At 46.2% G+C, this 13,682-nt stretch overlaps 1 protein-coding gene across 3 annotated transcripts in view; it reads right to left on the bottom strand.

Moving 5' to 3' along the window:
- Positions 1-1,047: 1,047 nt before the first annotated feature.
- The window catches only part of KIFAP3 (kinesin associated protein 3), an 811,853-nt gene continuing 799,218 nt past the window's right edge, over positions 1,048-13,682 (bottom strand). For all 3 annotated transcript variants that reach the window (XM_077276224.1, XM_077276225.1, XM_077276226.1), the window contains one exon: positions 1,048-1,498. In XM_077276224.1, the coding sequence (XP_077132339.1) occupies positions 1,390-1,498 (109 nt within the window). In that variant the 3' untranslated portion in view covers positions 1,048-1,389. The remainder of the gene's footprint in view (positions 1,499-13,682) is intronic.

The raw sequence follows: 13,682 nt of genomic DNA, 5'->3' as shown, positions 1-13,682 counted from the left end.
TGAAGGATTCTATAGCTAACTTGGAAGCATAGTCAAGTGAGCCTCACTTCTAAACACTTCTAAAGTACACCACAAATTTTTCCAATTTTGCTATACTATTTTTTGGTGAAAATAGTAACAATTCTAGTAGAAGTGGTGGTCAGAGCTTGTTACACTGACCCATCGGAACGGGCGTTTGGGGTCCCGGTATCTTACTCGCTGACCTATTCCTTTTCTTGGGGGCAGAGAGCTCATTGGGGTGGAGAGTATTCATTGGGTTGGGGAGAGGGGCGTGGGATGGCACCATCGGCTTCACATGCCTAGGGCACCAAAATACCTTGTCCTGGCCCTATACACAGGAGATGGTAAGAACGTATATAATGTTAATGTGTACACACTCTTATGCCCCTCTGCTGTGTGACCCTGTTAGCAACAAGCGGCAGCTATACACAGGAGAGGGATGACAATACACACAAACTGACACTGTGCACAAGCTTGCCCCCTGCATGTTAGCACGCATGTTTCCATGCAGCAGGCGGCTGCTACACATTAGAGAGGATGAAAACTCTGACCCTGCACACACTGACACTGAATACAGGCGCTCAGCCGTTCCCATGTTAATATATGCAAGACAGGGTAGGTGGATCAGGCAAGGTTTCAAAACAAGCACTGCCAATCACCACGGGAGGAAGTAGCGCACTGAACCCCCTCATTTACATGTGGTAAAACAATTTTTGGATGAGACAAATTTACTAAAATCTACAATACATGTGTGATTTTATTGGGGCTAAGACCCTTATATGAAGGTCAAATTAGTTTAATTTCAGTGTAGGGTGTGACAGGCTCCCTTTAAGAACTAGAGAGAAAACATGGGCTCCAGTGCTCGGATGCTCAGTGGTTGACGTGCACAGTACCAGGAACTGATCCACTGCCCGTGGTATGACTAAGCTATCGATTCTATGTTACCACCAGGGATGACAAACAAATATGGATTAATATCTATACAGAACATTTAGCATTTTTTTCCATTGAATATAAATAAAAAAGAACATTATGTTTTCTTTTAAATGTGTTTAATGACATAAGCTATGTGAAAAGTCTGAAAAAATGGTGGACATGCTGTTGTAGGACTGATAAAATCCATATAAATTAGGAATCATTAACGTTGGAGAACATTTAGTTTCACAATAATATGCAGAATGATTTTTACTGAGAATTACTTGTTTCCTGGAGTTTCCCCAATTTGTAACTGCTCACTATATAGACATAAGGTGAAGATTATTGAAGTCCTCAAAGTAACCACATATGAAAGCCACAAATTTCATTTATCAAACACAAGCTAGATGCATGCTTTTCTGAAGGCGCAGGGGAGTTTGGCCTAATTTAATGAACGTTTTGAGTGATCAGCAATTATCGTGCTCCAATTCCGTAGTAGTAAGCTTCATCGGGACGATGGCCGTAAGCTGTTGTAGGTCGCCCAGGAATAGCTGCAGACTGGCCAAAATTATCAACACCAACCCTAAAAGGAAAAAAAAAACATGTTACAAAATGCCCCAATCAGCTCACACACAGAGGGAAATATAGGTTCTTTGCAGCAACTTAAAAATGAGATTGCGTCATATATAACAGGCACACTACTTATTTCTGGGGTCTAAGGGGTAATGTTTCTCCTTATGGAGAGTGACATACCAGCTGGCTTGTCAAGGTAAGGAGGCTTATTCGCCATGCAATGCTCCTCTGGGAAATTAAATATGCAAATTGCCTCTTCTGAGAAAAAGAGGACTTAACTCTATAGCGCCACCTGTTGGAAGTAGCGATCCTACAAGTCACAATCAACCCTTTAACGAGTCGTGCAATATGACTTAGGATAAAAGCCAAATCAGTATCTCAAGTCGCAGACACGGTGTTTCGGGCTGTTGGCCCTCGTCTGTGCGAAGCATGAGAACTGATTTGGCTAGGTGAGAGGCTCTGGACTGGGGTCTAAGGGGTAACGTTTCTCCTTATGGAGAGTCACATACCAGCTGGCTTGTCAAGGTAAGGAGGCTTATTCGCCGTGCAATGCTCCTCTGGGAAATTAAATATGCAAATTACCTCTTCTGAGAAAAAGAGAACTTAACTCTATAGCGCCACCTGTTGGAAGTAGCGATCCTACAAGTCACAATCAACCCTTTGACGAGTTGTGCAATATGACTTAGGATAAAAGCCAAATCAGTATCTCAATTCGAAGACACGGTGTTTCGGGCTGTTGGCCCTCGTCAGTGCGAAGCATGAGAACTGATTTGGCTAGGTGAGAGGCTATGGACTGGGGTCTAAAGGGTTAACTTTGGGAGGCTCCGCCCCTTTTTGGGTAACTACCACTTCCCAAGATTCCTTATTGGTCAAGCAATCCACAGCACAGCATGGACCTACATAGCATGAACTACATTGTTCCCGGCAACAGTCCACTGGTGCATTCGCCGCCGCCTTTTTTTTTGCCACCACCCCTATTTGGGTTACCGTCTCCTTTTGGGATTCTGCCCCCTTTACGGTTACCACCCCCTTTTGAGATACAACCCATTTTGGACTCCACCCATTTTGGACAACTATCCCTGTTCGGGTTACCACCCCTTTTGGGGACTCCACAGAGGAGATGTCTGAAAGGAGGAGTCAAAAATGAATTGTTATTTTAGGTGAGGGGACTGTGGAGGGAAGGGTTGCTACTACGAGGACACATAATGTGGCAATTTGGAACACCACGGAGCAATCTGGGACATTATGGGGCAATGTAGGAAATTATAGGGCAGTTAGGGACATTATGGGGAGATTGTGAAAGGGGGCATAGTATAGCGAGGAGCAGTGGGGTGGGGGGACTTGGAAAGGGGCAGTTTGGGGGAGATATGGAAAGGGGTAGAATATGTTGGGACATTATGGAGGGGTTGTGTGGGGGATAGGTCTCAAGTAAACAGCTAGCATGAAATTGAATGGAGTAGCCGAGTATAGCATGTGCTCCCCCTTGCCATTTAGAGTCTGAAATAGCCAAGTACTGAAATTTCAGACTACAGAACTTTTGGCAATTATTGAATTTCCCAGGGAACAGACCCCTCCACTCTAGAGGATAGGTGTTAAATACTTCTAGCTTACATACTCCTTTAAAGGATACCTGAAAGCTGACAAATGCTGCCCAATCCAGGAAGTGTCAGACAGTTGCTGCATGATCTTAGCCAGGTATTTTTTTGACTATGAAGCGCTCCGGAGTTTACTTTAATAGTTGTCAGGGGACCAGCTGCACAGGAGACAAGTTAGGCTGGTTTCACATTTGCAGTTGTGTCCGCAGCATTTGTACCGCCTATATCCGCATGCGTTGTGTATTCCTATATTTAACATTAGCGACGCATACGTTTTTGTTTGTTCGCGTTTTGCCGCGTTTGACGACGCATGCGTCGTTTAATTGTTTGCGGCTTGGCGCGGAAATGCAACATGTAGTAATTTTTAGAGGCGTCTATTTGCCGCCTGGAAACACATGCGGTCGATTGCGCAAGGTTTGCGACAAAAAACGCATTGCTGTCTATATAAACGCATGCGCTTACAAGCACATGCGTTTGGTTGCGTTCGTGAACGCATGCGTTTCAATAGAGAAAAACATGTCTAGACACTGATAAGCCACCCCCCGCCATCAAGGTGATAAAGGGAGGGTGTGGACAGTTGCAGGTCCCTTCTCACCAGACACTGAAGCAGACGAGACGCAGACTACATCCTTGGAGGAAAACAAGACACTGAACAATGTGAGTATATCCTATCCAATGCCTTCATTTTCTATTTTCTGTCTCTACATGTCCTAATTTCTTGCATTTCTTTCTTTCTACATGCATCAGAATGTCTTCTTCGGATTCTTCTGGTGAGGAGTTTCGTCCTGGGCCGTCGGAAGTAGAGCATGTCAGTGAGGTGAGTACTTGCCTCGTCAGATTGGTAAGTATTCACTGTCACATCGACACATGTGACAATTTGATTTTTTCTTTTTTTTAGAGCTTTTCTACTGCGGCAGAGACAGGGCAGGAGCAGCGGAGTCAAGGTCCGGTGAAAAGACGGCAGCGGGTATGTATACAAGGCTGACTGTTTACTGTATCCTCAGTGTAATATTCTTGAATCTTCCTTTCTTTCCATTCGTATTTCTTTACTTTTTTCTTCGGGAATCCTTTTGTATGTTGACTTTCCTATTCATGCCATTTCTCAGCATCTTTTTTCTTCATTTTCCTTATGTTAATTGAGCAAACTGCAATGACTTTTTTTTTAATTTTTAGGTTTCACAACGGGAGGATGATCTAATTGAGAATGACCTCCTCATCTCCCTGGTCCAGGAGCGAGTCCCGTTGTGGGACACCCGGGATCCACTGCACTCAAACAACGTCACGATCCGGCGCTTATGGAATGAGGTGGCCCAAGCGATGTGGGATGGCTGGGACAACGCCCCGACACGGGTCCGAAATGCATTTGGTAAGTATTGCACTGCAGTGTGAAGCAGCAGAGACCTTGGCCGTGCTCACTCGACTGTGTGTGATGAAAGAAACTCTCAGGAGTTTCTCTCATCACACACAGTTGTGTGAGCATGGCCAAAAGTCATTTTTCTGACCACAATTTTTTTTTTTTTTTTTTTAACAGTAGCCAAAGTCAAAACACGTTGGCGTTCGATGAAGGACCGCTTCATCAAGGACCTGCGTCAAGAGAGCCATGTTCGGGGGGCGTGGCTATGGAGTAAGTGAAGAAGGATGCGTTCTGGGAGAGCTCCCCAATATCCTGCCACCATCCTGCCTATTAGACCCCTTTATAAGTACATACCCCACTGCTGCTGGGACCCCTGGAGACATAGAAGCTGCTGGCCCCTGGAGAGGGCTGAATCGATGACTGGAGAGCGTCGGCGAGGGAGGAAGATCAGCGGTGCGGTGAGCCCTGCATGTGACGGCGGCCATCTTCCAGGAGGACGCTCCTCTAACACAGGGCACTACGCTGCAGATGACGGCGGCTGAAGTTCCTCCTTAATCTCAGGAAGGCAGTGGACGCCTGCAGATGAGAGCTGCGGGACCCTGGCCTGGCGGGAGAGAAGAGGAAAATATACTGGTGACGGGGGCGGCTATGTGTGGTGGCCATTACTGAACAGCGCGCCCCTGCAGTAGAGGGTGCAGCGCAGCTCATCATTGCTACAGCACGGCTGAGCAGCGCATCTCTGCTTTCCATAAACTCAGGGACAACGTGGTGTGAGCTCTGAAAGATTGAGCCCCACGTTCCCCCATAAGTAATAACTCGGCCGGCTGTACTTCTAATTGGAGACCTTCTGGGGCCCCCCCACCGCTATCACCGCTACTTAGGACTTTCCCTATCGCAGGGACTGCCGTTAATTTTCAACCTACATCTCCTGATAGTACACCAGTGCGCCTCCTGATCATAGAGGCTCCCAGCAACATTACACACTATATACAACAATTCTGGTGTGGCCGCTAGACACTGCTGCGGTTCTGATTTGGACCACCCTGCTGCGTCACTCACCTATCAATCATGCAGCGTACAAAGAATACATCTGCAGCTGACAAGCTAAGAGAGTTTGCTAGGAGTGATGCCCAAGATAATGCAAGATCTCTTAGGAATAGCTCCTCACAAGCCCAGCGGGGGAAAAACCGTCCTTCTGATATTGATGAGGTTGAGCAAGATGAACTGACTGTTACGCAAGCATCTGCACAATTAATGCAAGCTATATCTCTGACTAGAACGTCCCTTTCTGAGCAAATAGAGGATGTGCACACTGAGGTGGGACGTCTAAGACAAGACATGCAAGCTATGAAGGGACGTATGGCGGAAGTGGAGACAAGGGTGTCTCAGGTAGAAGACACCATTAAACCTATGGAGGCAAAATTGGCAAAAGTTGCTGGTTCCACGAATGCCTGGAAACAAAAGGCTGATGATCTAGAGAACAGAATGCGTCGCAATAACATTCGCATCATAGGTCTGCCGGAACGTGCGGAAGGCCAGCAGCCTGAAAAATTCCTGGAGGATTGGCTTAAGTCCTCGTTGTTAGACACATTTTCCCCAATGTTCTCGCTGGAAAGAGCCCATAGAGTCCCCACCAAGTCTCTTCCTCCTGGAGCTCCGCCCAGACCTTTCCTGGCGCGTATCCTCAACTGCAAGGACAGAGATGCTATCCTGCGGCTGGCACGACAAAAGAGTCCCATCAAGTTCGACGATGCTACAATCTCGATATTTCCAGACTTCTCCGTTGAGCTCCAGAAACAGCAGGCAAGATTTGTAGATGTCAAGAAGCAACTCAGAGATAAGAACATTATCTACTCCATGATCTACCCGGCTGCGTCTGCGGGTTGTCAGCAATGGTTCCCCCCTGTTCTTCACTGACCCGTCAGAGGCAGCCGACTGGCTGCGTTCTCGTGGGAAGTCTAATGGAGCAGAACCCTGATAGGTTCTCAGCTGATTTACAACTATTCAATTGTTGAATTGGAGCTCTCCCTGCGAGCGTTTAATGTACCAACAATACCGGATGCTGGAATCAGCGGGGGTATCCCCAGGTTTATTTGAGGATGGGAGCGTTGAATTAAGCTCCTGGATTATTCAGTTCTTGTTAAGTTGTTTTTTTTCCTTGTTAAAGTTAACTAGCCTCAGTAGGTATTTAGGTAAAAGCCGCCTTCGACACTGTTATAACCTTCTATGCGTAGTCTGTGGACTCTTATTACGATCAATGCATATCATGTCTTTAACAGGTGGATATGGGGTCTGAGCTAATATGTATGACGTGGAACATACGGGGTATTAAGTCACCCCGGAAGAAAATTAAGGTGTTTTCTCAGATAAGGCGGTACCATCCCCATATCGTGGTCTTGGTGGAGACACATCTGACCAGAGATATGGCCAACTGTATACAGAAGCCTTGGGTACAATGGCATGCTCACGCGTTTCACACTAGTTACTCGAGAGGGGTATCATTATTAGTACATAGAGATGTCCGATGGGAAGCCCAAACGACTCGGCGGGATTTGGAGGGACGTTTTGTTTTTGTCCATGCATTAATTAATTCCTGCGAATATGTCATATTGTGTATTTACAACCCTCCTCCGGCCAGTACCTCAATACTTAAGATGGCAATGAGCTTTGCATTAAATTACCCAGACGCGCATGTTATTTGTATGGGTGACCTCAACCTAATTATGGACAGTGATCTTGATAGAATGAGACAGGGAGATGGATCTCCTGGGGAACCCTTGTCTTCCCCCCTTCTTCGGCCCCGACTCAGCTGGCACTATTCATAGAAAATAGCGGCTGGATAGACCTATGGAGGATGCGCCACCAGGGGGAGAGGGGATATACCTGCCACTCATCCACTAAACGTTCTCTCTCACGTATAGACTATATTTTCGGATCCGGCAACTTGGTGCAGTGGGTGGATAGTGTGGAGCACGGTAATAGAGGAATTTCAGACCACAGCCCGATTATACTTAAACTCGTGTTTGGGAAAATGAATAATGGTAGAATATGGAAGTTAAATCCCTTCTGGCTCAAACTAATAGATTCAGATGATAGGACGGTTGACCAGTTGAACTGCTACATCCAATCCCACTCAGATCTTCAAAATATTAATTTATTTTGGGATGCACTTAAGGCATATTTAAGGGGCTGTCTGTCTTCTACAATCTCTTATATCAAAAGGGTAACGTCAAGGGAGGACGAGGAGGTTGAGCAATGTTTGAGAAATGCTGAGGCCGCATATACAGCTGACCAGACTAATAACAATAGGATTGAGTGGCTGACTCTACAAAGATTATACACTCACCGGCCACTTTATTAGGTACACCTGTCCAACTTCTTGTTAACACTTAATTTCTAATCAGCCAATCACATGGCGGCAACTCAGTGCATTTAGGCATGTAGACATGGTCAAGACAATCTCCTGCAGTTCAAACCGAGCATCAGTATGGGGAAGAAAGGTGATTTGAGTGCCTTTGAACGTGGCATGGTTGTTGGTGCCAGAAGGGCTGGTCTGAGTATTTCAGAAACTGCTGATCTACTGGGATTTTCACGCACAACCATCTCTAGGGTTTACAGAGAATGGTCCGAAAAAGAAAAAAAATCCAGTGAGCGGCAGTTCTGTGGGCGGAGAAATGCCTTGTTGATGCCAGAGGTCAGAGGAGAATGGGCAGACTGGTTCGAGCTGATAGAAAGGCAACAATGACTCAAGTCGCCACCCGTTACAACCAAGGTAGGCCTAAGAGCATCTCTGAACGCACAGTGCGTCGAACTTTGAGGCAGATGGGCTACAGCAGCAGAAGACCACACCGGGTACCACTCCTTTCAGCTAAGAACAGGAAACTGAGGCTACAATTTGTACAAGCTCATCGAAATTGGACAGTAGAAGATTGGAAAAACGTTGCTTGGTCTGATGAGTCTCGATTTCTGCTGCGACATTCGGATGGTAGGGTCAGAATTTGGCGTAAACAACATGAAAGCATGGATCCATCCTGCCTTGTATGGAGCATCTTTGGGATGTGCAGCCGACAAATCTGCGGCAACTGTGTGATGCCATCATGTCAATATGGACCAAAATCTCTGAGGAATGCTTCCAGCACCTTGTTGAATCTATGCCACGAAGAATTGAGGCAGTTCTGAAGGCAAAAGGGGGTCCAACCCGTTACTAGCATGGTGTACCTAATAAAGTGGCCGGTGAGTGTATACCCAACACTTGGACACTAAATCTAAGCGTAAACTTTTTTTTACGCGACAATCGTACTTTGAAATGGGGAATCAGGCGGGAAAATTTTTGGCCTACTTGGTGCGTCAACACAACACATCTAACATGATAATACAAATTCGCTCACTAGATAACTTATTAAATTTCACTACTGAGGAAATTCTTCAATGTTTTTATAATTACTATAGAGGGTTGTATGAATCTAAGAGTGGTTTTAGCGTTTCCGATTGTCTAGGTTATTTGTCCGATATAGCGTTCCCCACACTGAGCCCCACCCAGCAGGCCTTTATGGACGCTGAATTTACTTTGGAGGAAGTGGAGCAGGCTATAACGGATATGGCTTCTGGGAAGGACCCTGGGCCGGATGGCTTCCCTGTAGAGCTGTATAGGAGATACCGGGAGAGACTGGCTCAACTTTTGCTGAAAGTATTTATAGAGATATGGGAGGGTGGATGTCTACCTGATACTTTTTATGAGGCACATATTATCGTACTTAAGAAGGAGGGGAAAGATCCTTTGGAATGTGGATCCTATCGTCCCATATCGCTGGTAAACGTGGATTATAAGATCTTTGCTAAGATACTGGCTACCAGGTTGAACTCCATTATATTAGATATTATACATCCAGATCAAACAGGCTTTATGCCTGGTAAGAGTACATCTATAAACATTAGGCGGGTTCAATCAGTGATTCAGTATAGCTCTTTACTACCAGGTAACAGTTGGGCGCTGGCGTCGCTGGACGCGGCTAAGGCGTTCGACTCTCTTGAGTGGCCCTTTTCATCTGCTTGTCTGCAGAAGTATGGCTTTGGGGAAAGATTTTTGAAATGGGTTGGTGTATTATACTTGAAACCTAAAGCCCGCATAATCGTAAATGGCTCCATGTCTGAGCCATTTTCACTGCATAGGGGAACTCGTCAGGGGTGTCCCCTCTCCTCAGCCTTGTTTGCTCTAGCGATAGAGGCATTAGCTATACGTCTACGTTCTGCCCCCGATATTGATGGTATTAAAATAGCGGACCGCACCGACATCATTGGTCTATATGCTGATGACATGATAGTATTCATGGATAAGGTAGAAGAAACGTTGCCAAAGGTAATTACTACCATAGATAAATTTAGTGGGTTCTCAGGCCTATATATTAATTGGGATAAGTCTGCCCTATTGCCTCTGTCCCAATCCCCAATATCTAATCTTAACGCTCTTTCCCCGTTACCTGTAGTGTCTGAATTTAAATACTTGGATATTTAAATACTTGGATAGTTAAATACTGAATTAAATACTTTAAATACTTATATGTCCCGATGTAGCGGATCGGATCTACAACTCAATGCCCTCCCCCTGCTAGAATACGCCAAATCGAAATTCACATCTTGGAGTAAACTTCCACTGTCTGTAGCAGGCCGCATTAATCTCATAAAAATGATTCTGCTCCCTAAATTCAACTATTGTCTTCAGCATAGCGCAGTAGCTGTACCAAAGTTCTTTTTAACTAACTTAAATTCTTATGTTGCCTCATTCGTGTGGGGAAAAAGCAGACCCAAACTTAAACTGGCGGCTTTGCAAAGACCTAAACAGGGGGGAGGAGCGGCATTGCCAGATTTCTTTTTATACTATCTGGCGGGACAGGCCAAGGCACTTTGTAAATGGATGCCTCATAATTATCTCCCTAATTCTGAAAGCCATCTTGTTAACTCTGTTGGTGCTAAGTGTCCACTGGGTGTTCTAGAATCAGAAAAAATAAATGCCCCCCGATTGTTGCCCATGATACGATTGGCGCGATCCACTTGGAAGAAAATTAAAAAGGTCACTGGGTTTGGGGACATTGTAGCCGAGATGCCTCTATGGGATAATGGTTATTTCCCTACACTGGTGAATCACCCATCTTCAATTTTTTGGGTTTCCCACGGAGTCCTGTCAATGGGAGATTTGTACGATCAGGAGGTCTTTAGATCCTTTGAGCAGCTACAAGTTAGATATGATCTTCCAAGATCTCAATTTTTCCGATACCTGCAACTCAGATCTGCCATTCAGTCATTTGTCAGGAGTGTGGGAACAAACTGTAACATTTCATCTTTACCCCTGATAGGCATTCTTAAGTCACAGGGACCTCAGGGCCTTATCTCATCCCTATACACATATCTGCTATCAACGGGAACAAATTCTGTTATAGACTCAGTGAGAGGCAAATGGGAGGGGCTTATCACTGATATGCAGAATGAGGAATGGGAGGATATTTTGGACTCCCCCCTCAAAGTCACCCCGTCGGTCAATAATAGGATGACCCAGCTATATATAATCCACCAGTCATATTTGACTCCACTGAGACTCTTTCGGATGGGTCGATACTCGACGTCGGAATGTTTGCGTTGCCACTCACCAGACGCTGACTTTGTACATATGGTATGGCAATGCCCCATTGTTCTTCACTATTGGAGGGAGGTAACGTCACTATTAGCTTCTATACTGTCAATCCCGATTCCTCTTGAGCCTTTAGTCTGCCTGTTTGGAGTGTGGGACAAGGAGGCTTGGGACCATTATGTGGGGATTTTTCTACGTGAAACCCTGTTTTTGGCACGGAAGTTGTTAGCCCTGCGATGGATGGGGAATTCCCCCCCTCCATTAGGTCCTGGATCGAGTTGGTGAATGCACTTGTACCTTATGAGCGCACTCTTTATCAAAACAGGGGTTGCCCGGGTAAGTTCAACAAAATCTGGGATAGATGGAACACCTCTCATCTTACCCTGTGACATGATTAATAGAGAAAGACGTGGTTTATCTGACTTTTGTTCTGCAAGTACTGCGCAATGGAGGGGGGAAATAATATTCCGCTATCGTTAAATGGCAGCTTAATAGTTTCAGAGGCTTAGTTTGGTTGTAGTTTAAGAGTTTTATGTTTATAACTTTATGTTTTGATTGTTTTATAATTATACACATATGTTTTCCTTCTGTGAAATGATTGGCATATGTATGTGCTGTCCTTACCACCCTTTGTAAATGTAACCATGCAGACTAATGACAAGGACAAATATGTATGCTATACTTTATTTGTGTTTGAAAATAAACAAATTAAAAAAAAAAAAAAGAGAGCCGTGTTCCCAGTGGTTCAGGAGCAAGGATCAGACGATACAAATACCATCGAGTTCTGGCATTTTTAAGACCGGTCCTTGCCCAGAGAACGTAAGTATCACGTGCATTAGGTTGTATTGTATTGCCATAATCTGTATTTTTATATTCCACAGGACTTTGCGTCTGGTTAATATTTGGTATTAATTTTCTTTTTCCTTTTTTTCACAGCACATACAGCACTACTGTTGGCCCAGGTTCTGGAGCGGTCCTTCATCCGACAGCCACGGACCCGTCCCAGCCATCCAGCAGCGCAGCAGCAAGTGGGCCTTCCACACTAACTGGAGACCAGGGAGCTGGTCCATCAGGTCTTCCCCTTTCGCAGTCCTCTTCCACTGCCGCTTTTTTTTGGGCTCCTCCCGGCAGCGGCAGAGGGCTTCAGACAGGTCACTCATGCCCGAGTTTTTGCACTTGAGCTCAGTTTTACACGAAGCAATCAAGGCTTTGGGTGACCGAATGGATGTTTCACATAGCCTCTTGAATGCACGTATCTAGGAGGTCAGCAAAAGCCTTGATCAAGTTAAAGCCGACCTCCAGAGGCCAGCACATCATTTTTTTAACCAAATTGAGCAGGGCATGTCGGAACACCTTACTCCTGATCTCCAGCTGAGTGTCATGCAGGCCTGCAATGCTGCTTACGTGCAGGCTATGCAGCAGAGTCGGTATTTCCAGCAGACAGTGGCGGCATATCCACCTGTGCCTTCACTGTCACGATTGACCTCAATGCCGACCTCTGCTGCATCCCACTGCACGGCCACCTCAATTCCTTCCACAGCCGGACACCACTACAGCACCACCACCATGCCGAGTGCAGTTGGACATCCCACCGCCACCACCATGACATCCGCTGCTCCTGTTTGGACCTCCACTGACACCACGATGCTGCAGGACCCTGGCATGGCCTTCCGTACCGCCACCACCATGATGCAGCAGGACCCTGGCATGGCCTTCCATACCGCCACCACCACGATGCAGCAGGACCCTGGCATGGCCTTCCATACCGCCACCACCACGATGCAGCAGGACCCTGGCATGGCCTTCCGTGCCGCCCCCACCACGATGCAGCAGGACCCTGGCATAGCCTTCCATACCGCCACCACCACGATGCAGCAGGACCCTGGCATGGCCTTCTGCTCTACAAGCGCTATGGACTCTGGCATGGCGGCACGCTCTAAGAGCACTATGGACTCTGGCATGGCTGCACGCTCTACGAGCACTTTGAACTCTGGCATGGCTGCATGCTCTATGAGCACTATGGACTCTGGCATGGCTGCATGATCTACGAGCACTATGGACTCAGTGTAGCCGGACCCTGACAGGTCACCCACCACCACGCCACGCCATATGAGCCCACCAAGACCTCCCACAACCAGGCAAACAAAAAAAAAAACACAAAAACAAACAGAGGACTGTTAGCATTCCTCTCCCTTCACCTCCTAATGTGTCTGTAATGTCAGGTTTGTCTCACCCTTCCAGTGCGTCTCAAGCCTCTCATGTGTCAAGCCCCATCCCCGAACTTCCAGACCCTTCTAGTTTCATTGCCCCGTCTCCTGCCACCTCTGCGTCGTCCACGGTTAGCCAGGCCTCAGTGCTTCACACCCCCCGTTTACATCACTCTACCCCAAGCCGGCGCAGTAAATAATTTTTTGGGTTGTGTAAAAATAAGAAAAATTTGATTTGCCACAATTATGTTTGGTTTATTGTGTCTTCCGCCGCCGGCAACACACACCGTGCGCCAAGAAACTTCGCCACACACTTATTTTTTACTTATCTCCAGTAGTTAAAAAAAAAAATGCAGCTTTGTGTGTCTTTAGTATACAGATATGAGGTGGGCCAAAAAATATTACATGTATCTCCA

The sequence above is a fragment of the Ranitomeya variabilis genome, chromosome 8, assembly GCF_051348905.1.
Source record: "Ranitomeya variabilis isolate aRanVar5 chromosome 8, aRanVar5.hap1, whole genome shotgun sequence".
In the NCBI taxonomy this organism is placed as follows: Eukaryota; Metazoa; Chordata; class Amphibia; order Anura; family Dendrobatidae; genus Ranitomeya; species Ranitomeya variabilis.
This window is presented reverse-complemented; position numbering and strand designations above follow the sequence as displayed.